This window comes from Pseudorca crassidens, chromosome 2 (assembly GCF_039906515.1).
Source record: "Pseudorca crassidens isolate mPseCra1 chromosome 2, mPseCra1.hap1, whole genome shotgun sequence".
NCBI lineage: Eukaryota > Metazoa > Chordata > Mammalia > Artiodactyla > Delphinidae > Pseudorca > Pseudorca crassidens.
The window spans coordinates 127,063,407-127,088,271 of NC_090297.1; the positions used below are offsets into that span (position 1 = coordinate 127,063,407).

Consider the following 24,865-nt stretch of genomic DNA (forward strand, 5'->3'; position numbering starts at 1 on the left):
GGGATCTTCCAAGACTAGGAATCAAACCCATGTGCCCTGCATTGGCAGGCGGATTCTTAACCACTGCTTCTTGTTGCGGAGCACAGGCTCTAGGCACGGGCTTCAGTAGTTGCGGCACGTGGGCCCTAGAGTGCATGGGATTCAGTAGTTGCGGCGTGCGGGCTCTAGGGCACGCGCTTCAGTAGTTGTGGCTCACAGGCTCTAAAAAGTTGGGGTGTATGCAACTCTAGTGCAGGCTCAGTAGTGTGGCACACGGGCTTAGTTACTCTGTGGCATGTGGGGTCTTCCAGGACTAGGAATCAAACCCGTGTCCCCTGCATTGGCAGGCGGATTCTTAACCACTGCACCACCAGGGGAGTCCCCTGTTTATGCAGTTTTTGTGGCAAATTCGTAAATTTCAAACATTTATTAATACCACATGAAATTAATACCTATGCCTAAATAATCAGAAAGATCTAATGCAACTTATCCTATGAACATTTGCCTCCAATAGTGTATTTGCTAATTTCAGTGTAAAGTGTGATGCAACCGAAAATTCTGCAGTGTTCCCCAAACAAAAAGCGTCTCCTGTTGTGTTTCAGCTGTTGTTTATCTTAATTAACTTTTGCTCCAACCCTGCTTAGAAATTTCTTGTTTACACAGCACAATCATATAAACATAGCCTTTCTTCTAGTATAAAGTAATTCCCTTATCAGTTTTTTTTAAAGAAAAACTAAACTATTTCAGGATATAAATTATGTATTTAAGATAATACAATTTCATTTTTTTAACCATAATTTAACCTGGATATAAGCAAATAGTAAATAATCAAGCACTCCTTGACACTTCTTCCCTTCCAAATCATAGGATGAATCCTTTGGTGTTATTATTTGTCTTCATAATCTTAGAATTCTCCTAAAGTCAGATTCTCAAAGCCAAGTTCCCGTGGAGAGCATCATCTTTGCGCCTCTGTATATAATTACTATCTGTGTAATGACTCAGAATCCACCTATGCCCCATCCATAGAAAATCTCTCAATTAGCTCCCTACCCACTTCCTCCTTCAACTCTGTTGGGTTATGGACTATCCTTTTATCTGAACTGAGTTCCTCTTTATCAGCAAATCTGCAAATCTACTCTTGCATTAGGATGAGGTCTCACATTATATCATGTCAAGTATTGATATTTGAACTTGGTTAAGAAACTGAAGTTTTCTGGGGTGCATGCATGTCGTCGTTTTTACTTTTTCATTTCAGTACACAGTCATTTTTATGTAACTTAATTAATGGGATAACAGAAGTTCTTAATAAGATGTGTCCTAGTTATTACCTGTATTTGTAATGACTTGTTGGAGGCAGTAGATATTTAAATGGCTTGTTATTGAGGGTGAATGATCATCTATACCAGTAGATAAAATTATTTATTGACAGTACTGTTTATTTTAATCATTTCTATAAATTATAATTTCAGGCTTAGGGTGATCTTTTTTTAAAATAATAACTGGGTAGCTAGATTTTATCAATTTTTGTTTCTTTTATACAGATGTTTCAGCAGTATCCAAGGATGGCCTATCCTCCTCTACATGGTCCCATGAGGTTTCCACCTTCTTTAACTGAAACAAACAAGTAAGACTATTAAATGATTAAAGTTTGCAGGGTATATGTATACTTGTTAAGATTTTCTGGAGGTTGAGTGGATTATGGGGATTTATTTTTCTGTCCTCAAGGTGCATTTGCCATTAACAAGTAATTGGCTAACTTTCGTAAGACAGAACAAAAATACTTTATTCTTCTAAAACTTTAAATCAGCTGACATAAAATTCTAAAAACTGAAAATTGTGGCCCCAAAAATGTATGGCACTTGTTTACTCCTTCCTTCCATGATGTTGATAACCCCCATTCTCTTTTTTTTTTGCTTAGTGTATTTTGAGATTAGTATTAGTCTTAGCCATATCATCCTTTAACATATATTTGTTTTATTTTAGATGTTTGAAAACTTTGCTATTAAATATCTGCATAAGAAATATAATTATGTATTATCTTAAATTTCTTTGTTAATTTTATAATCTCTTCATACATGTCAGGTGCAAAATATTTTGTATATCACGGTATAGAAAACTAATGCTGAATTGAAATGAACTAAATTCCAGTCTTTTAATATTTTCCTAATTTAGTATCATTAAAACTTAGTATCCTTTTCTCTCATAACCTGTCACTGGTTAGAGGCCTTCGAGGAAGAGGCCCACCTCCTTCATGGGCCTCTGAGCCTGAACGCCCCTCCATCCTTAGTGCATCAGAACTGAAGGAGCTTGATAAATTTGATAATCTAGATGCTGAAGCTGATGAAGGTTGGGCAGGTAAGAGGCAAGATTAATTAAGCACTTTTAGTTTTTAGATGCTTTGAAACAGTCAATCTGAGTTCTCCTTAATTTAATAGGTGCTCAGATGGAAGTAGATTATACAGAACAGCTGAATTTCAGTGATGATGATGAGCAGGGAAGTAGTAGTCCTAAAGAAAACAACAGGTAAGTTGTGATATCTCTTACTAATAATAGTATGAATTTGTTGATGTGACATGAGCCATTTACGCAGAGAGGTTTCATTAATAGGTATTTGTTCCCCGCTTACAGAATTTCTACATTCTACCCCAAGGAGTTTTACTGAGTGGGAAGGCGATTAATGAGCCAAATTTTAAAAGTACAGATAATCAAGGAATTAAGAGTTTGATGTTTCTAAAGAAAATACATATTTTTAAAAAGAAGCTATTTAGATGCTTGTCATCTAATTGGAAATATTTTGAGAAACCGTATTTGGGACCATTTAAAACTTGTTACTTACTTGACCTGATCCATATTTATAAAATTGGAGAAAAATTACTTGGGTTACAACAGCTGCTTCAAGTCTTTGATTTTTTTTAAACTTAGCAAGGAGCAATAAGGTCTTTGAAAATAGGAGCTTTTTCTCTTTTTTTCTGGAATATAGGGGCATCAGAGTCAGGAATATATGGGTTATGTAACATAAAAATTGGGCTCTTAAGATAAACAGGAGTTTGCATGCACATATTGGTATAATTTTTCAGCCATAGTGTTATAATACACTGCTGTTTCGTGATCAGTTGTGAGATGCCTACTAAAAATACTGTAGTTTGATTTCTCTTTTCCATTAAATCAGAACAAATTAGAATACATTAATTAATTAATTATCTGGAATATTGGTTGTGTTCAGATGAGAGTTTTGGGTGGGGGTAATAGAAAATGATGGAATCATATTGTGTGTCAGGTGTGAGTGTCCGTATTTGATAAGTACTATATCGCATCTTGTATCTTGTGGTGATAAATCTGGCCAAGCCCAGGCCCCATCACATTATAGATATATAGCATATATTTCTTGAATGAATAAATTAACACTGCTAGGTTACAACACCATCTCATTCCTTGATACATTTTCCCCCTGAAATTGTATGGAAATAATGTCTTTTTTACGTTGAGAAAATGCATTTACTTGTGGTACATTCTGTCCACTCTATTTTTTATTTCACCTGGATTTTGATTCTTCAGTGAGGATCAAGGTTCAAAAGCCTCTGTAAACACTGAAAACCGAAAAGAAGCAGATGAAGTTTTCAACACTAAGTCATCTTCTCAGATACCTGCCCATCCATCAGTAGCAAAAGGTCCCTATGGGAAAGGACCTCCACTTAATCAGGTTTGTTGGACTCATGGAGATTCTTGTCACTGCAGACAAGTGACAAGGATGAATTAATCATAATCATAGAGTTAGTTGGAAAAAGACCTAGGGAATGGAAACTATATATTTTTTCTTAAATAGCTCTAGACCTAAACCATAATTTTATTCCATACCAACAGGAATTATCAATGCAGTAGCTAAAATTATAAAGTAGAAACTAAAGTTTCACTCTTCCTTCTTAGAGCAGCTTGGGCATGTCAGAGTGGAGGGATAAATTGTTTTTCCAAACTAACATAACTGAAGTGCTTTATAGTTTACTGAATGCTTTGTAAATCCTAGTTAGTATTCATGTGTGAAATTGTATGTTATCTGAGTAGGGAAATCACACTAGGGAGTAGAGCAGTCTATGTAGTCTGAGCCATTTTGAAGAATGTTGTTAAAAAGGGGGAAGTATGTGGGCAACAGATACACTTGATCCTACCTCAAAGATGTAGCAAGAACTGCACTGCAAAGTGAGAATTTAACAGGGCTATCTTCCAGAGAGCCTACTTAAGTAATTCATAGTATACTCAGCATGTATTTGTTGAATTCATACCAAACAGATGGAGGAATCGGTGCCTTCAGGGAGGTAAAAGTAAGTAGCTAACAGTGCCGTGATAGGGTGCACATAGTTCTTAGAAAATTCTATGTAAAACATTTCACAAAAGACTTGATACTTGAAGCAGGAATTAGCCAGTAAACAGAGGGAAGAGGGTGCTTCCAAGCAGTGGGAACATGTTCAGGGTAGAGAAGTATAGTAAAGCATGGCCTAATCAAGAAGTCCCCAACAGTTTGACGTGGGAGAGGAGTAAGAGAGCTATGTAAGAACTAGTAGTTGTTAAGTCTTGTATGCTATACAAGAGGTTTGAATTTTATTCTTAAGGCATTGGTTAGCCATTGGAAAATAAATTTGTGAATTCTGGAAAAGAAGGATTTTTAAAGTAATTTTTAAATAAAATCTGTTGTTTTGTGTGATTTTTAACTTACTGGCATAATGGGGAATGATAAAAAAATAGAAAAATATAGACCATATCTTGATGTTTTGATTTGCATGCGTGTGACACTGATATGTATAATAACAAGTGAATAGTCTATATATATCTGGTTCCAATGTTTTAGATGTTTCTTTTCCTTATATAAATTTGAAAGGTTTAGTTTGCCATTAGAAAAAATATTGGGTTTATGTAAATAAAAATTTGAAATTAGAGGCATACTTCTTCACAGCCAGATTACCTGGGCTAAAATTCTAGAATTTGTACACTAAGATTCTACTCTTAACAAAGTTAATTTGAGATTGTAACCTTAATTAAAGTGGCTGAGTGATTGTATAGAACATAAAGTTATTTTGTAGAGACTGATGTACTTTTATTTAAAAAGAGAAAAGGATAAAGATGTTTTACTTTTTGCAGTCTTTTGGTCTCACTGAAAAACATTGCAATCAGAAATATTTCAAGTAGATATTTTTTTATCTTACTTTGTAAAAATCCTTTTCTTAATAATAGGAACGTGGACCATCTTCACACTTGCCACCACCTCCAAAGTTGCTTGCACAGCAGGTAAATTTTAACTAAATGCTTGTTAATGGTCTGTGTGTATTATTTGCCCTATTTGTTTTAATGGAAACGTCCTCTGTGTGTTTCTTATTTATAATTTTTATGAAACAGTTGTTGACTTTACTTTGTAGCTCCTGCACGTCTTCCTCTTTAGCCTGTCCCTCTTCCTTCTCAGCTGATAAGCATATTCCTAATTTTTCTAAGAAAATAAGAAACAGCTCTTCTTCCCATTTGAGTACCCTTCCTGGTCTGACTTCTTTCCTGTTGCCCTTGCTCCTGAGGACGACCCTTCTACTTGTTCTCTGGATCCCATCTTCTGTCAGTTACCAGTAATATTCTCTCTCATCTTTAAAAAAAAGTTTTAAACACCAACCCTTCTTTAACTCCCACTACACTCCATTTCCCCAGTTTCCTACCTGTATCTCTGTTCCCCTTCATGGCAAAATTGTTTTAGTGAGCTGTTTACACTTACTGGCTTCACTTTGTCTCTCATTAACCCTCTCCAGTTATGTTCTCATCTCCCCACTATACCTTTGAAACTGTTAGTATCAAGGTTAGTAATGACTGTTGCATCTTGCCAAATACAGTTCTCTTGTATTCATTTACAAGATTACTCATCTCAGCAGCAGTTGACATAGTTAATCTTTTCATCCCTCCATCCTTCTTAAAACTTTTTGAAAACTTGCTTTTGAGACATCATACTGTTTTGTTCTCTTTTTAAAATTTATATTCCTTTTGGACCTCCTATACTTAAACCTTTGGGTGTCGGAGGGCTCAGGGCTGTGTTCTCATTTCTTTTTCTAACTATATTCTTTCCCTGGGGGATCATCTGATGGCACTCAGTAAGTTTCTTGAGCCCTTAAAGCTCTGTCCTGACTTCGAAAGTCATGTATTCAACAGTCGGCTCAGCATTTCCACTTGGATCTCTGGTAGATATCTGACAGTTAATAGTCCAAACCATAACAACCCCCACCCACACTTAGGCAGTTCAGCTACTGTCTTCCCTATCTTAGATAATGACATTGCTGAGGTTAAAACGTGGAAGTCACTCTTAAATCTTTCTTCTTTTTTACCTTACATCCAACCTAATCTATCAGCAAATTGTCACCTCTACCTTTAGAATATATTCCTATACTGAGTACTTGCTGCCACCAGATATATTTCATTTGGACTTAACAGGTCGTCTTGTTTTCCTGTCTTGCTGCCTTCTCACCCACTACGTCCACCCCGAATTCTCCTATAGCAGATATAACTTTAAATATGTATATATTTATATATCTTATATTACATGTATATGTTTTACACACACACACACACACACACACACACACACACACACATACATACATACATACACTAGGTCAGTTATTCCTTGCTCAGGTTCTTTTCATGGTCTTTAAAGTTTCTGTCTCCTTTTCTGACTTCATCTACTTTTCTCCCTCTCTGTTCTTACCACACAAGCTTTATTGCTCTTGTTTTAATTTTACCCTCAAGACATTTTATTTGCTGTTGCCTCTAACCAGAAGACTCTTTCCGAGGTTCTTGCTGTGGTCGAGTTCTTTGCTCAGGTGTTAACAATGCACAGGCCTTCCCTGATCACTGTACAATGACAGTGCACATACCATCACCATCACCGTCATCTCCACCAGTCATTTTCCTTTTAACCACTGAATGCTCTTTGTAGCATTTCTATACACATAGAAGCTAAAACTAAAACATCTAGCAGAAAATGTAGAAGAAAGTCTTTATGAACTTGGGCCAACAAAAATGTCTTAGATAAGACAAAAAATTCAAGAATTAGAAAGAAAAAGGAAATCGATCAGTTGGACTTTGAAATACATCTCTAAGGCGAAGAAAAGATATCACAGGAAAAATATTAATACATCTGACGAAGAACTTGTATGGGGGTGTGTGTGTATTTAAAAGCCCTTACAAGTCAATAATAAGACAAAAAGTCCAACAAAATGATTTGGACATTTACTTCATAAAATAAGGTATACAAATGGCCAATAAGCACATGAAAAGATGTTCAGTATCTTTAGTCAGCAGGAAAATGGAAAGTAAAACCACATTGAAATTCTGTTACACATCCAGAATTTAAAAGGCTGATGACACCAAATATTGGGGAGGATGCAGAGCAGGTGACACCCTCATATATTGCTCATGGAGCTGTAAAACCTTGTAATCAATTTGGAAAACAGTTTGGCAGTTTCTTATAAAGTGAAACACATAGTTACTATATGACTTGGCAGTTCCACTCTTAGGTACTCATCTAAGAGGAATGAAAACATACATTTACACAAAGACTTAGGCATGAATGACCATAGCTGTCTTATATCTAGTTAAAAAAAAACTAGAAGCGGGCTCCCCTGGTGGCCCAGTGGTTGAGAGTCTGCCTGCCGATGCTGGGGACACAGGTTCATGCCCCGGTCCGGGAAGATCCCACATGCCGCGGGGCGGTTAGGCCCGTGAGCCATGGCCACTGAGCCTGCGCATCTGGAGCCTGTGCTCCGCAACTGGAGAGGCCACAACAGTGAGAGGCCCGCGTACCGCAAAAAAACAAAACAACAACAAAAAAAAAACTAGAAGCAATCCGTATGTTCATCCACAGATGAAACAATATGCCTATGATGCCATACTATGCAGCAATAGAATGGAGTAAACTCCTGCTACACACAGTGACCTCAGAACCATTACCCTGAATGCAAGAAGCCAGATACAAAACAGTATATAACTTGATGTATCCATTTTTGTGAAATTTTAGGAAAGGCAGATCTACTCTATACTGCCAGAAGTAGATTGCTGGTTGCTTGAGGTCAGGGATGCAGGCAGAGGACTGATGAAAATGCTCTATATGTTGATTGGGGCAGTAGTTACCTAAGTTTATCATTTGTCCAAACTCATCAAACTATACAGTTAAAATATATATATCACATTTTATGTAAATTATACTTCAGTGAAGTTGCTTTTTAAAAAATGCTTACTCTCTGAGTTTACAGTGTAAATTAGGTGTGTTTATATAATTACTTTGTTTTTGCAGCTTGTCTTTCAAGCTATAGATGAAGTAACTAAATACCAGAGAGATTAAACGGTTTGCCTAAGACAGCACTGTTAGTAAATGGTAGTCTGGATTCATGGTTTGTTTGGGTTTTTTGTTTTGTATTCAGTCCAGTGTTTTCACCATATCATTATTTTCTCTTTTGTAGGGATTCTGACTAATGGCTTTTAAGGTTTCTTCATCCTAATACTATTAAAAATCTTTTTTGTGGTTGCGTCACTGAGCACGGGCTTCTCATTGCAGTGGCTTCTCTTGTTGCGGAGAACGGGCTCTAGGTGCTCAGGCTTCAGTAGTTACAGCACATGGACTCAGTAGTTGTGGCACGTGGGCCCTAGAGCACGTGCACTTCAGTAGTTGCGGTGTGTGGGCTCATAGTTGCGGCATGTGGGCTCTAGAGTGCAAGCTCAGTAGCTGTGGCGCATGGGCTTAGTTGCTCCACGGCATGTGGGATCTTCCCAGACCAGGGCTCAAACCTGTGTCCCCTGCATTGACAGGCGGGTTCTTAGCTGCTGCGCCACCCCAGAAGTCTCCAAAATCAATATTTTTTAAACAAATTTTTTAGTTCCTTGATATTGCAGCTCTTCATGTGCTTTTTTCATCCTGCTTGTCTTTGCAAAGTTGCTGGCATTTTTAGGCTTTGTAGTAATTGTTTTAGAACACGTTAGTTGAAAATTAAATCATTAATACTCAGCCTCTCAGGTCATCCTCCCATTCTTCACCATGGGATCTAGATACGCCTTTCTGGATCTTTCAGTTTAAAGATAGAATTCTCTCTACCCAAGCTGCTTTTTAGGAATTTCCTCTCCTTTGGCATGTCAGCAGCAGCAATGTCTCCATGTCCTTTACTTAGCATCTTTGACTGTGTGCTCTTTCCTTGTAACTGTATCTCAACCTTCTCAGGGCTCATGTGGTGCCATGTTGCATCTTTATGGACTTCTTTTCTCCCTCTTTAGGCATTCCATCTCTGGAAGTTCCTGCTAAAGCACTCACATTCTAAATTTCCTTTGTCTCTAAATATAGATTTTGAAATTCATGTTGTGGCAATTTCTAATTTTATTCAACAAATACTGAGTGAGCAGTAATGTCTGGCACAGTAAATAGGTACACTCTCAGTAAATATTTATTAGATGGCTGGATTAATTATTCTCGAAAATTAACTAGATTTACTATTTTCCCCACATTGTTACTTGTTTACATTTTAACGTGTATGTTTTTCAGGAAAATTTCTGACACACTGGAGAATTTTGCTCCTGCTCCGTGTCTGTGATATATCCTTTGTTGTCATACTCATCTGATAATTTATCTTAATGTTTCAGCATCCTCCTCCAGACCGACAGGCAGTACCTGGAAGACCAGGCCCTTTCCCCCCTAAGCAACAGGTTCCGGATGAAGATGAAATATGGAAGCAAAGAAGAAGACAACAGTCAGAACTTTCTGCAGCAGTGGAACGTGCTCGTAAACGGCGTGAAGAGGAAGAGCGAAGAATGGAAGAGCAAAGGAAAGCAGCATGTGCAGAGAAGCTTAAACGATTAGACGAAAAGCTTGGTATAGTGGACAAACAACCCTCTCCAGAGGAAATTAGAGAAAGGGAGCGAGAAAAAGAACGAGAAAAGGAACGGGAACGTGAGAAAGAACTTGAAAAAGAACAAGAATGGGAGCGAGAGAAGGAGCGGGAAAAAGAAAGGGAAAGGCAACAGGAGAAGGAAAAAGAACTGGAGCGAGAGCAGGAAATACAGAGAGAAATGGAGAAGGAAAGAAAGCAAGAAAAAGAGAAAGAACTAGAACGGCAGCAAGAAAAGGAAAAAGAACTGCAGAAGATGAAAGAACAGGAAAAGGAATGTGAGTTGGAGAAGAAAGAAAGGGAGAAGGTGGAGGAAAAAATTGAACACAAAGAACCTACTTTAGAGCCTATGGTAGAAAAACCAGAAAGTGAAAACAGCTGTAACAAAGGTATGACAGTCTTGTTTGTCTTTATATAAGCTTTACAAAAGGCTTCATGTTACATGTGGATATTGGATATTTTTGTATTTTTAAAATATGTAATCCGAATAAAAGTGATTAGTGTTTTTTGGATAAGGTTGAATTTTATTGGATACTTTAAAATGTTTTTTTCTGTAATTTTTTTTATTATGATAAAATACATGTAACATAAAGTTTAGCATCTTAACCATTTTTAGGTGTACAGTTCAGTGGTATTAAAAACATTCATAATGAACCATCACTACCATCCATCTCCCGAACTCTTTTCATCTTTTTTTTTTTTTTTTTGCGGTACACGGGCCTCTCACTGTTGTGGCCTCTCCTGTTGCGGAGCACAGGCTCCAGACGCGCAGGCTCAGCGGCCATGGCTCACGGGCCCAGCCGCTCCATGGCATGTGGGATCTTCCTGGACCGGGGCACGAACCCGTGTCCCCTGCATCGGCAGGCGGACTCTCAACCACTGCGCCACCAGGGAGGCCCCTCTTTTCATCTTCTTAAATTGAAATTCTGTATCCATTAAACAGTAACTCTCCCCAGCCCCTCCCTGGATGGTGATTCTGCTTTCTTTCTGTGTAAGTTTGACTATTCTCAGTACCTCACGTAAGTGGAATCATACAGTATTTGTCATTTTGTAACTGGCTTTTTTTGCTTAGCATAATGTCCTTAAGTTTCGTCCATTGTAGCATATTACAGAATTTCCTTCCTTTTTAAGGCTACTAATCATCATATAAATACACACACACACCACATTTTGCTTACCTAATCTGTTGATGGACACTTGGGTTGATTTCATGTTTTACCTATTTTAAATAACACTGATGTGACTGTGAGTGTACAGATATCTCTTTGAGACCTTGCTTTCATTTATTTTGAGCACAGGCATACCTCAGAGATGTTGCAGGTTAGGTACCAGACCATTGCAATAAAGCAGATATGGCAATAAAGCAAGTCACATGAATTTTTTGGTTTCCCAGTGCATATAAAAGTTATGTTTACACTATTCTATAGACTATTAAGTGTGCAGTAGCATTCTGTCTAAAAATACATATATGCTGTATGTACATACCTTAACTTAAAAATACTTTATTGCTAAAAATGCTAACCATCAATGAGCCTTCAGTGAGCCATGATCTTTTTGCTGTGGGGGTGAGGGAGGGTCTTGCCTCAGTGTTGATGGCTGCTGACTGATCAGGGTGCTGAGGTGGGGGCGCTGTGGCAATGTCTTAAAATAAGACAACAGTGAAGTTTGCTACATCGATTGACTCTTCCTTCCACAAATGATTTCTTTGTAACGTCCATTCTGTTTGATAGCATTTATCCACAGTAGATCTTCTTTCAAAATTGGAGTCAATCCTCTCAAACCCTGCCAATGCTTCACCAACTAAGTTTATGTAATAATGTTCTAAATCCTTGGTTGTCACTTCAACAGGCTTCACAGCATCTTCACTAGGAGTAGATTCCATCTCAAGAAAGCACTTTCTTTGCTCATCTGTTGGAAGCAGCTCCTTATCCATTCAAGTTTTATTGTAATATTGCAGCAATTCCACCATATCTCAGGCTCCACTTCTAATTCTAGTTCTCTTGTTGTTTCCACCACATCTGCAGTTACTTCCTCCACTGCAGTGTTGAATCCCTCAAAATTATCCAGTACTAAGTTGAATAAAAGTGGCAAAAGGAGGCACCCTTGTCTTGTTCCTCATCCTACAAAAAAAGCTTTGTCTGTCAACATTGAGTGTGGTATTAGCTGTGGGTTTCTCATAAGTGGATTTTATTCTGTTGAGGTAGTTTCCTTCTGTTCCTAGTTTGAGTATTTTTATCATAAAAATGTGTTGAATTTCGTTGAATCCTTTTCTGTGTTAATTGTGATGATCATGTGTTATTTTCCCTTCATTCTGTCAGCGTATAATATATTGATCGATTTTTGTATGTTAAACCATCCTTGCATCCCAGGAATATATCCCACTTGGTAAACGGTGTATAACACTTTCAGTATACTGCTAAATTCTGTTTTCTAGTATTGTGTCGAGAATTTTTGCATCAGTGTTCATAAGAGATATTTGTCTGTAGTTTTCTTGTAGTGTTGTTGTTTGGCTTTGGTATCAAGGTGATGCTGGCCTTATAAATGAGTTAGGAAGTGTTCCCTCCTCTTCAGTTTTTTGGAAAAGTTTGAGAATAATTGATGTTATTTGTTTAAATGTTTGGTGGAATTCGCCAGTGAAGCCATCAGGTCCAGGGCTTTTCTTTGTCGTGAGAATTTTGATTACCAAGTCAGTCTCCTTACTAGTTAAAAGTCTATTCACATTTTCTATTTCTTTGTGACTTAGTCTTGGTAGATTTTTTGTTTTTAGGAATTTGTACATTTCATCTAGGTTATCCAGTTTGTTGGTGTACAATTGTCCATAATTCTCTCATAATCCTTTTTATTTCTGTAGAATTGGTAGTATTGTCCCCATTTTCACTTCTAATTTTAGTAACTTGAGTCTCCTTTTTTCCTTAGTTCACCCCCTCCCCACCCCAGCTAAAGATTTGTCAATTTTGTTGATCTTGTCAACGAGCTAACTTTTGTTTTCATTGATTTTTCTCTGTTTTTCTATTCTCTTATTTTCTTGATCTCTGCTGTGATTTTTATTTCCTTCTAGTAACCTTGGGTTTAGTTTGTTCTTCTTATTCTCATTCCTTAAGTCGTAACTCTAGGTTACTGATTTGAGAGCTTTCCTGTTTTTTAATGTAAGCATTTATAGCTATAAATTTCCCTCTTTGCTTTGCTTTTGCTGCATCCCAGAAGTTTTGGTATGTTGTGCTTTTGTTTTCATTCATCTCATAGGTATTTTCCAATTTCCCTTGCACTTTCTTTTTTGATCTTTTGGCTGTTAAAGAGTGTATTGTTTAATTTCCACAGATTTGTGAATTGTTCAGGTTTACTTCTGGTGATTTCTAACTTCATTCCATTGTGGTTAGAGAAAATATTTTATGTGATGTCTATCTTTTTAACTCTTGAGAGATGATTTGTGGTCTAATGTGATCTGTCTTGGAAATGTCCCTCAAGGAAAATGTGTATGCTGTTTTGGGGTAGAGTGTTCTGTATATGTCTGTTGGATCTAGTTGGTTTATTAAGTCCTCTTTCCTTATTTATCTTCTGTGTGGCTATTTTAGCCATTATTGGGATTGGAATGTTGAAGCCACTATTTTTTTATATATATAAATTTGTTTGTTTGTTTATTTTTGGTTGCGTTGGGTCTTCGTTGCTGCACACGGGCTTTCTCTAGTTGCAGCAAGCTTGTGGGTACTCTTCGTTGCAGTGCGCAGGCTTCTCACTGTGATGGCTTCTCTTGTTGTGGAGCACAGGCTCTAGGCACATGGGCTCAGTAGTTGTGGTTCACGGGCTCTAGAGCGCAGGCTCAGTAGTTGTGACACATGGGCTTAGTTGCTCTGCAGCATGCGGGATCTTCCTGGACCAGGGCTCGAAGCTGTGTCCCCTGCACTGGCAGGTGGATTCTTAACCACTGAACCACCAGGGAAGACCGAAGCCTCTGACTATTAATGTGCAACTATTTATCCCCTTAATTCCGTCAGTATTTTGCTTCATACGTTTTGATGGTCTGTTACTAGGTGTATAAGTGTTTTATAATTGTTGTATCTTGCAGTATTGAACCTTTTATTAGTATTTAATGACTTTCTTTATCTCTTGTAAAACTTCTTTGATTTAAAGTCAATTTTGGGGCTTCCCTGGTGGCGCAGTGGTTGAGAGTCCGCCTGCCGATGCAGGGGACGCGGGTTCGTGCCCCGGTCCAGGAAGATCCCACATGCCGTGGAGCGGCTGGGCCCGTGAGCCATGGCCGCTGAGCCTGCACGTCGGGAGCCTGTGCTCCGCAACGGGAGAGACCACAACAGTGAGAGGCCCGCGTACCACAAAAAAAATAAAAAAAAAATAAAGTCAATTTTGTCTCATGTTAGTGTAGCCACCCTGCTCTCTTTTGGTTACTGTTTCCATGGACTATCTTTGTCCATCTTCTCATTTTCAATTTATTTACATATTTGGATCTAAAGTGAGTTTATTGTAGATACCATATAGTTAGATGACCTTTAATTCTATTTTGTCTGCAAAATTGTATTAGCTTCATAGTTAGGAGATGCTGATTCTTCTACTCTTTTCTGATTCCAAGATATTTAACTACTAAATAAAATCTCATTTGTTCACATGTGTTAATACCTCTAAAACTTAAGTTGAATAGAGGTTAATGGGAATTTTGGATTGTCGTAATTAAATGACTGTACTCTGTTCATAATTTCATATTTGTTTTTCTACCAGTGGGAATAGAAAAGCTTCCACAGGTCATTTATAAGCTTACCAGACAGTAATTATGCTTTTTGAAAAGAGCCTTTGCTGGACTTTCCTGGCAGTCCAGTGGTTAAGACTCTGCGCTTCTACCTCAGGGGGCATGGGTTCAACCCCTGACTGGGGAACTAAGGTCCTGCAAGCCACACAGCGCTGCCCAAAAAAACCCAAAGCCTTTGTTAGCTATAATCAGCTTTTTTGTTCTTTCCCAACTTAGCTTATAAACTCTAATTAATAAAACTTTGCTCCAAACTTGCTGTAAAATTCAGTCTTAATGAATAGCTTGAGTTAACAGTGATTTAAAATAGAAATAGTTTTATTTCAGTATATTTTCTGTTACGGAAATACTGAAATTTTTTTTACCTCAAAACCAATGCTCTTTCTATAAGACCCTGCTGCTTGAAGTTATAAAGCTGTTTAAAGTTTTGCTTTAAGTTTTTATCTATATTCTAGGTTACCTTCAAACTTGGTCCTTAATGTAACTATAAAAAGAGTAAGAGTGTTTTCTCTCAATTTTTTTAAAAAAATAAGATACAGCCCATGTGGATTATTTGTTTAGTTACCAGATTTCACAAATTTTTATATTAAGCAGTCTAGAGATAAGTTGAAATTGATAATGGGCTTTTATTATATATCTTAAGCACTTTGCTCAAAACACTCAAAAAAGGTAAAGTAAAATTTCTCACCACAGAAATGAAAAACATTTGTATACTTTAAAATTGATGAATTCTGAAAGAGAACAACCTTAGGGAATCTCATTCACAGTTAATGAGAAAGGACCATGGATTAGAAATAAGGAAATGCATTTTAGTCCTAGTTCTGCCAGTGAATACATGTAATGACCCTGATTAATTAATTTAACCATCAGCAGCCACTATATATACTTAATTAGTTATGCTTTTGTTTTTAATAATCGTTATTTAGTGACACGTTTATTTTCATTCACATTTTATATGTCTTCTGATGGCAGTTTAATTTTAGCTGGGTTTATCATGAGATGTACCCATTTCATTTTTAAATGTTGCACCTACTTGGCTCTCTTTTCTCGCTAATATTTTATTTTTTTAGCATTTTTAATATTGAATGTAATACAGACAAAATGTGATTTGTGATTCTTTACTGCATTGTTTTACCATTGGCATTACATTAGCTTTCCCATTAAAATCCACCCCTAATTATCTGAGAAAAGAATTTATAGTATGCATGGCTTTGTAGTTGTGACAAATAGCATTCTCTAGAATGTATATATGGCTCTGGTTTTCTTTGGGATGAGAACATTTTTTGTGTGTGGGGGATGTGTGTGATTCTCCTTCTCGTGTATCATAATTGATACCCTTTACATAAAATAATGATTTTTAAACTCTGATGACAACAGAGTGATCACCATCTATCTTCAGATATATCACAGAATAATGATTTATATATTTGAAGATAGCTGGTGATCACTGTTGTCATCAGACTTAGATTCATTAGTTTTCTTTATAGATAACATCCCCTGATCAAAAAAATTTTTAAGTAAACCAGTATGTTCTATTTTAAGTATTTATAGGCCATTTATGTTTTCACCTCAGTCCTAGAGGACCCCAAGTAAATTTTGACAGTAGTGTTAATATTTAGTGAAACAGTGCAAAATAGGTAGTATTTGAAATGGTTTATTATCACAAAATATCAAATACAGACATTTGTATGGTAAAGCATTTGGGCATGTGATTTCTGTCTTAAGAATCCAGCTTTGAGAAGGTCTAGGGTTTTGTTAATCTAATGTTACCTCATTGATGGTTACCAATATTAAAATACAAAAGTGTTTTAGAGTAAGGATGCTTTCTTCCTTGTTAACTTTTTAAATATATCAATCTAATTATTTCACTCCAGTACAAACAACATGTATTTGTCAAGTGTCGTTGATGAGTATAATTATCTTTCACCTTTTCTTTGGGCAGAGGATGACCCAGTTTTCAGTAGACAAGATAACAATCGCAGTGAAAAAGAGACCACACAAGCAGCACATGAAACAGAACCAGAGTCAGGGTCTCAGCCTCGGCCTGCTATATTATCTGGCTATTTTAAACAGTTTCAGAAGTCTTTACCACCACGATTCCAGCGGCAGCAGGTAACAATAAAAACATTTTATCTTGTATGTGTGATTAAAAAGGTTCATTGTTCAGTAGTATAAGAAATAATTTGACATAAAACTCAAAATACACAAAGCATACAAATTTTCCCTGAAAAATTTCCTCCTTTTAAATTAGTAAAAGTTTGTTGATAAGGGCTTTACTGTGAAACTTCTGTGTCGTTCCTTTTTTCCATCTGCCTCATTTATAGAAACCATCTTCCGTTCTAGGAAGTGGTTTCTGCAGTATAATTAATGAGTGATTAGTTGCTTAAGTCACGTGTAAGGCAAAATGTCATAACTTATTCTTTGTTCTTTTGTCTTGCCACCTCTCACTGTCAAATGTGTTTGGAATTCTTTTCCCTCAAGGTTTCAAAAAAGCCTGTTTTCTGATTGATTGTATTAATTTATCACATGGAACTAAAGTCTCAGATGTAAGGTCCTGCTTTTTTTAGGAACAGATGAAACAGCAGCAGTGGCAGCAGCAGCAGCAGCAAGGTGTACTTCCACAAACGGTTCCTTCACAGCCATCCAGTGGTGCTGTCCCTCCACCACCACACAGACCTCTTTACCAGGCCATGCAGCCTCACCCTCAGCATTTGGCTTCTATGGGTTTTGATCCAAGGTGGCTCATGATGCAGTCATACATGGATCCGCGAATGATATCAGGTAGACCTGCTATGGATATTCCACCCATTCATCCTGGTAAGTTTAAGTTGGCATTGTCTCATGGCTCACTTGCAGTTTTGCAAGTTCAAAGTTTTTCATTTTCCCCACGTTTTTAGTCTTAATTCCTTTGAGAGTTATAATCTAGTCAGAACTTAAGTAGGACTTTTTAATCATAAAATTATGTGTCTTCTCTCAGCACAGAGTAGTTAAATGCCAGGTACTGTACCAACAGTGTGGTAAGACCAAAGAGAAAATATATTTTCTCTCTTGCAAATACTATTTTAAAATTTTCAGGTGGAAAATTGCTATCTTAGTTATAATATCTGTTATTCGCTACATTGTTTTTATTCTTTCAGGTGTTTCAGCATTTGAATTTTGTCCATATATTATATATTACAGCTTTTCAATTTTCTCTGTCATTTGCCAGCCTAACACTTGGATTTCCTAATAGTTTAGCTAAAAACAAATAAAATAGCAGTCTTTATCAGAATAAATCCAGATAATCCAGTACCAAGACAGTCTAGAGGAAAATTTAGAGGTGACAAAAATATGATCAAGAATCACATCTTTATTTTAAAATTTACACTGAAAATTTTAAATTTAAGAGGCATAATTTATAGCATATTGATCAACTAAACTAGATTAATGGGATTTTCTATAGAAAATGTTTTTCTGAAAATTTATCACTTGGTGTAATTGTCATAATGTTTAACATGCGTAGAGTCATGGTGCTTGTTATCTGATTTTTATAGGCATTATCTTTTCTTTCCTTTAAAGTAAAATAGGCTGTTCTTATGGTTTTGCTTGCTTTGCTTCCTCAATTTTTAAATCTATTTAAAAGCAACGATAAAAATCTCATTCACAGAAAAACTCAATATAATTTTCACTGATTATTTTTTTGAATTAATCAGTTTTACTTGCCAAAAGTATTTCTTTGGTTTAAATATAGAATGTCCAAATAGTAATTAAGTAATAATGTAGATTCTACGTCTATAATGATTTTGTTTCCTTCGTTCTCCTACCCCCACCCCCCAATCTTTTTCTGATCTTTTGTATAGGAATGATGCCTCCTAAGCCATTAATGAGAAGAGACCAGATGGAAGGGTCACCGAGCAGCTCTGAGTCATTTGAGCATATAGCTCGCTCTGCAAGAGATCATGCAATTTCCCTTTCTGAGCCTCGTATGATGTGGGGGTCAGATCCCTATCCTCATACTGAGCCTCAGCAGGCCACCACTCCCAAGGCAACAGAAGAACCTGAGGATATAAGGTAATTATTAAAATTATTAGTAGACCAATAGAATATTGTGGGGAAACGAAAACTGTGTAGTCTCTCTGAAGATCTTTCTGATTTAGGACTGAGCCACCGATCTGATTTTCTCCCATTTTAGTATGCCTTATTTCATTCTAGGACGTATTTTCCTTTTTCTGGCATTTCTGTATTGATTAGGGCATTTTGTAACGCAGTTCTGTACACTTAGTTAAATGCTGAAATTCAGTGGTAGATGTTAAAATTGGCAAGATTCTGCTGTTGATTAAGTACTTGACATGTAATGTGGCTAAAGTGTGGATGTAGTTCTTCCACTAACGAGAAATATGGTAGACATTTAATTATCGATATCTTATGGAAGTTTTCTAAGGCTGAGTTGAGGACAAACACTAATTTACAGAGTTACTATGAAGTGTCAGACAATTGGTGATCTCTAACAGTTTATAACCATGAAGTTAGAACTTCTGCCCTTTTAAGGAGTATGTTATGGTGTTTTAAAATTCTGATTCAGTGGGAAAGATGGACCTACTCTAGTGCACTCTCGTTATAAGTGGAAATGACTAGTTTCGGTCTTAAAAATTCACATCAGCATGGTCTAAACTTCCTCTTAAGGAATGAGCTTCATTTGTTTTTAATTGTGGGGGTAGAAACATAGCATATCTGCCCTCCTATCAGAATTTTAAGTGTAGTATAAGCATAATGTTGTACAACAGATCTCTAGAACTTTTTAATCTTGCACAACTGAAATTTTTTACCCATTTAATCATACTCATTTCCGCCTTCCTCTTAGTCCCTGGCAATCGCCTTCTGTGTGGATGAGTTTGATTACATTATATAGTATATATAAGTGGAATCATGCAACATTTGTCCTTCTGTGACTGGTTTATTTCACTTAGTGTAATGTCCTCATCCATGACATAGCATGTAGCAGGATTTTCTTTCTTTTTTTAATACTAAACAACATTCTATTGTATGCATTTACCACATTTTCTTAAGCCATTCATCTGTCGGTAGGCATTTAGGTTGTTTCTATCTGTTGGCTATTATGAATAATTTTGCACTAAACTTTTTATAGAGACATATAAAGCTCTTTATGATTAGAATCCATTTTTTTCTTTTTAAATTAGAGGGGTTATTTTGCTGTACATGTACCTGTGAGAAAGATTTTTGCCTTGATGGCTGTTATTTCTTTGAATTCTCCTTATCATAGGCCTGAAGCCCCATTGGATCAGGAACAGATAACTGCTGCTTATCCAGTAGAACATAGTCAGTTAGAGGCTCATCCAAAAGCAGACTTTGTCAGAGAATCAAGTGAGACAGAAGTACAGAAGTTTTTAAGCAGATCAGTGGAAGACATTAGACCTCATCATACTGACACAAATAATCAGCCTGCTTGTTTTGATGTACCTGATCAAAAGACTGTATCCACTCAAGAAGAGCGAATTTCAGCTGGAGAAAGTCAGCCTGCCCGGAAAAGAAGTGTTTCCCATGGATCTAACCATACTCAAAAATCAGAGGAGCAGAGAAATGAGCCATCTGCAAGCATTCCTAAAGTAACTAGCAGATGCATTGATTCAAAAGAACCAGCAGAAAGGTCAGAGGAAAAACCAAAAAAAGAGGGCTTTATACGATCTTCTGAAGGACCAAAACCTGAAAAACTGTATAAATCTAAATCGGAAACTCGTTGGGGCCCAAGGCCTAGCTCCAACAGAAGAGAAGAAGGTAATGATAGGCCTGTGAGAAGATCAGGTCCTATTAAAAAACCTATACTTAGAGATATGAAAGAAGAACGAGAGCAAAGGAAGGAGAAAGAAGGAGAAAAGGGAGAAAAGGTCACCGAAAAAATGGCAAAACCTGAAAAGACAGAAAAGAAAGAGCCTCTTCCTCCACCCCCACCACCTGTAACACCGCTTCAGCCACAGTCGGTTCCACTGCCACCTCAACCAGAACCAGAGAAATTTCCTTCAGTAGAAACTTCACCTTCAACTTTGGTGCAAAAGCCACCTCAGGATACTGAGAAGCCTTTGGAACCTGTAAGTAGTGTTGAGGTAGAGCCTGCAGCTAAAACTGTAAACCAGCAAACTGTCCCAGCACCAACAGTCAAGGAAGAAAAGCAACCTGAGAAAGTCATCAGCAAAGACCTTGTTACAGAGAGGTCTCGACCAGATTTAAGACCAACCGCTAAGAAAGAATCAGCTTTACCCCCTAGGGCCTATTGGAAAGAAGCTAGAGATAGAGATTGGTTTCCAGATCAAGGGTACAGAGGTCGAGGCCGAGGTGAATATTACTCCAGGGGGCGAAGCTATAGAGGCTCTTATGGAGGGCGTGGCCGGGGTGGTAGAGGACACACTCGAGACTATCCTCAGTATAGAGACAGTAAGCCACGAGCAGAGCATGTGCCCCCAGGGCCCCTCAGACAGCGAGAAGAAAGTGAAACACGAAGTGAGAGCTCTGATTTTGAAGTAGTTCCCAAAAGAAGAAGACAGCGAGGTTCAGAGACTGACACGGACAGTGAAATTCATGAAAGTGCAAGTGACAAGGATAGTTTAAGCAAAGGTAAACTTCCCAAAAGAGAGGAACGGTCTGAAAACAAAAAACCTGTAAAGCCTCCATCTTCTTTCAAGCCTGAAAATCATGTCCGAATAGATAGTAGACCTCTAGAAAAACCTTTTGTAAGGGATGATGATAAATCTAAACCAGGCTTCCTTCCTAAAGGAGAGCCTACAAGGCGAGGCAGAGGGGGAACATTCAGACGTGGTGGAAGGGATCCTGGAGGTCGCCCGTCACGCCCTTCCACTTTACGAAGACCTGCTTATCGGGACAATCAGTGGAACCCAAGGCAGGCAGAAGCTCCTAAACCAGATGATGGAGAGCCACCAAGAAGACATGAGCAGTTTATTCCTATGCCAGCAGATAAACGGCCTCCAAAATTTGAGCGAAAATTTGACCCAGCTAGAGAGAGGCCCCGAAGGCAGCGTCCTACCCGACCACCGAGGCAAGATAAACCTCCCCGATTTAGACGGCTAAGAGAGAGGGAGGCTGCTTCAAAAACCAATGAGGTGGCAGTGCCCACAAATGGCACAGTTAGTAATGTGGTTCAAGAACCAGTTAATACTGCTGGGGATGTTTCTGGGAATAAGACACCAGACTTATCTAATCAGAACTCTTCAGATCAGGCAAATGAAGAATGGGAAACAGCTTCTGAAAGCAGTGATTTCAATGAGAGGCGTGAAAGGGATGAAAAAAAAAATGCTGATTTGAATGCACAAGTGGTTGTGAAGGCTGGAGAGAATGTTTTACCTCCAAAAAGGGAAATAGCAAAGAGAAGTTTTTCTAGTCAGAGACCTGGCATAGATCGCCAGAATCGGCGTGGCAACAATGGTCCACCCAAATCCGGAAGGAATTTCTCAGGTCCTAGGAATGAAAGAAGAAGTGGCCCACCATCAAAAAGTGGAAAACGAGGGTGAGTATTTTGTGTTAGATATAATTACTTACGCAACTTCTCTTTTTTTTTTTTGGCCGCCATGCGGCTTGTGGGATCTTAGTTCCCTGACCAGGGATTGAACCTGGGCCCTCGGCAGTGAAAGCACAGAGTCCTAACCACTGGACCACCAGGGAATTCCCTAGTTTTGTACCTTTAGCGAAGCTAAAAGTATACTTCTTGGTTGAACTGTGCAAAGGAACTAGTCTATAGAGGGCCAAGACATTCTTCTCCTAGAATTTTTTTCTATTCTAAAAGTGTAAGGGTGCTTGAGAAAGAGGTTAGTGTGTCTCAGGAGTCTGCCTGTTGTTACGTTACATTTCCCAAAAGAGTCCTGTTAGGAATTTGTAGGTTTGGGAAAATCTACACACCTAGGGCAGGACCTATATACAGTGTCTTCCATTTGGTAAATCATCTTACTGATGATGAGCAGCCTGCCTTTCTTTCTTGGTTTCTCTTTGGAAAACTGGTGCTCACAGGTGTCCTCTGGGACTTAAATTAATATGTTGTAACCATATACAGTCACTCTGTACTGGTTTCTAGAGAGTGAATGTTGAAAGTTAAGGATAAATTATATTCCTCACTCAAGTTGCAAACCTACAATAAATGATCCAGCTTAGAGAGAGGCCTAGAAAGCAAAGTCCTGCCCAACCACCAAGGCCACCAGTAACATAAATACCATGTCATTGGTGGTGTTTTTAAAAGAATTTTTCTCAGCTATGCTAAACTTGGTCTGTTTTTTTAAATATTAAAATGTTGGTTATAGTAAATTATTATTATTATGTTTAGTATTAGGAAACATTACAAAGTAGCGTTATTCCTAGTTTTAAATCTAGACTCTGGTATTTACTAGTGGTATAAACTCTGCTTCCTCACCAGTAAAAGGGGGAGAAAGTAATAGTACTTATAAAAATGTGTGAAGATTTAGTGACATGATATTTGTGAAACTTAATGTAACACCTGGTATATAGTAAGCAACTATTATTATGGCCTGCCCGTTTGTTCTTTTTTTTTTTAAAACCAATTCCCAGATTTGCAGCCTGAGCTGGTAGGAAATGTATTCAGGCAAAGTATCTTAATCTGCATTGGTTAGTTACTGACACTTAGCATTTCAGGTTACTATACCAGTCAGCGAAAATATTTTTGCTTTCTGATAATTTAGACGAAGTTCCAGGGAAATAATACTACCAGTTGTGTTTGAGTACCTGCTTAACACAGAATTTAAATCTCCCTTTAAAAGTCAAAAGAATAGGATAACATATAAGTTAAAACAACAACGTATCAATAGTTGTTGACTGTAACCAAACTATTAGAATTTCAAGTAATAATACTCAGGGAAAAATTGATCAGATTTGTGTGCACTGTAGATCTCAACTACTTAGCAAGACTTTTGTGCTATGTAGATGATAACAACTTTGAACCTGCAGAAATAGCAGTTACTGGCTGTAGTGAAATGAATGTTTTGCAAGAGTCCCATTTAGAAGAAATGAATTCATTCTTCACCTGTTTGAGGTCATGCTTTTTGTCAGGCTCTTGTTAAGCTTTTATCTTGAGTAATACTATAGACTGAGCTGGAAATGAATTGGTAAGGCCATTTTTCATGGTGTATTTTCATGAAGTTTTTATAAAATGAACCCAAGAAAAGAATCTGTTAGGTAAAAAAAAACCCTGTAGAAATACCTTTGGTTTTGTGACGTGAATCGTTTCCATATTAAAACTGGTTTTTAAAATGTTTACATGTATATAAATCTGATTGAACTTTAAAAAAAAAACATACTTGTAGTATAAGCATAGAATTCTTTAAAAAGACATTTTCATATGCTGCCCTCTTGTGGAGAAGATCCACTAGTGAATACTTTGGACTAGCTTGGATCACAGAAATTTTCTGCTGTAAACAATGTTGATAGCTCATTTATCACATGATAGACACAGTAAGAATAGACACGATAAGAACCTTCAGAGGATAATTAGAATTCTAGAATTTAATTGCTGGAAAGAATCCTAAGGAGCTTGTCTTATCTCCTTTACTGGGAAGCTCCATCTTAGTGAAGTTGTACCCAACCAAAGTCACTAAAGCTTGTTGGTTTTAGAGTTAGGGTCTTCTATCCCACTGTTATTTCTTCTTAGATTGAACTTTAGAAACTGCCACTAAGAGCATTTTTCTTTTGTTCGGATATGTAGAGGTAGTAATAAAATCTCAAATTATTATTTTGTAGGCCATTTGATGACCAGTCGGCAGGCACAGCTGGTGCTGATCCTGTCAATGGCAGCTCTGCACACCACCAGGAAGGAGCCCCTAATGGTACAGGACAAAAGAACTCCAAAGATTCTACTGGGAAAAAAAGAGAAGAGCCCAAACCAGGCCCTAAAAAACCCAAAGAGAAAGTGGATGCACTATCACAGTTTGATCTCAACAACTATGCAAGTGCGTCTCAGGTCCCTTTTATATATCTATCTGTTTATCTATTTGTTACATTTAAATAGATACTGTAAATAAAGAAGTCATCAAAAAAGAAAGAGTTGGACTTCAAGGTAGAGATAGAGACTGGTTATGAATCACCGATATAGCTTTAACTGAAATAACACCAGCTTTTAGCATAGGCTTGAGTGCTTGATAAAATTCTTGTTAAAGATAATCCACAGAGTTTCACTGTTCTTCTTTAAAAAAAAAAAAGAGGAGGAAATTAACCACGCTACCTTGCTAGACAG

General features: G+C 37.4%; 1 protein-coding gene and 1 non-coding gene across 14 annotated transcripts in view; one reads left to right on the plus strand and one right to left on the minus strand.

Annotated features, from left to right (window-relative positions):
- PRRC2C (proline rich coiled-coil 2C) overlaps positions 1-24,865 on the plus strand; it is a 98,040-nt gene that overhangs the window by 36,645 nt on the left and 36,530 nt on the right. For all 13 annotated transcript variants that reach the window (XM_067728624.1, XM_067728627.1, XM_067728630.1 and 10 more), the window contains exons 7-17: positions 1,521-1,603; positions 2,201-2,334; positions 2,415-2,502; positions 3,535-3,679; positions 5,203-5,256; positions 9,628-10,261; positions 16,568-16,737; positions 17,193-17,442; positions 18,465-18,675; positions 19,886-22,138; positions 24,373-24,581. In XM_067728624.1, coding sequence (XP_067584725.1) covers positions 1,521-1,603; positions 2,201-2,334; positions 2,415-2,502; positions 3,535-3,679; positions 5,203-5,256; positions 9,628-10,261; positions 16,568-16,737; positions 17,193-17,442; positions 18,465-18,675; positions 19,886-22,138; positions 24,373-24,581 — 4,231 coding nt within the window. The remainder of the gene's footprint in view (positions 1-1,520; positions 1,604-2,200; positions 2,335-2,414; positions 2,503-3,534; positions 3,680-5,202; positions 5,257-9,627; positions 10,262-16,567; positions 16,738-17,192; positions 17,443-18,464; positions 18,676-19,885; positions 22,139-24,372; positions 24,582-24,865) is intronic.
- Positions 22,221-22,293, minus strand: TRNAE-UUC (transfer RNA glutamic acid (anticodon UUC)). The gene has a single exon. It is a non-coding gene; the product is annotated as a tRNA-Glu (tRNA).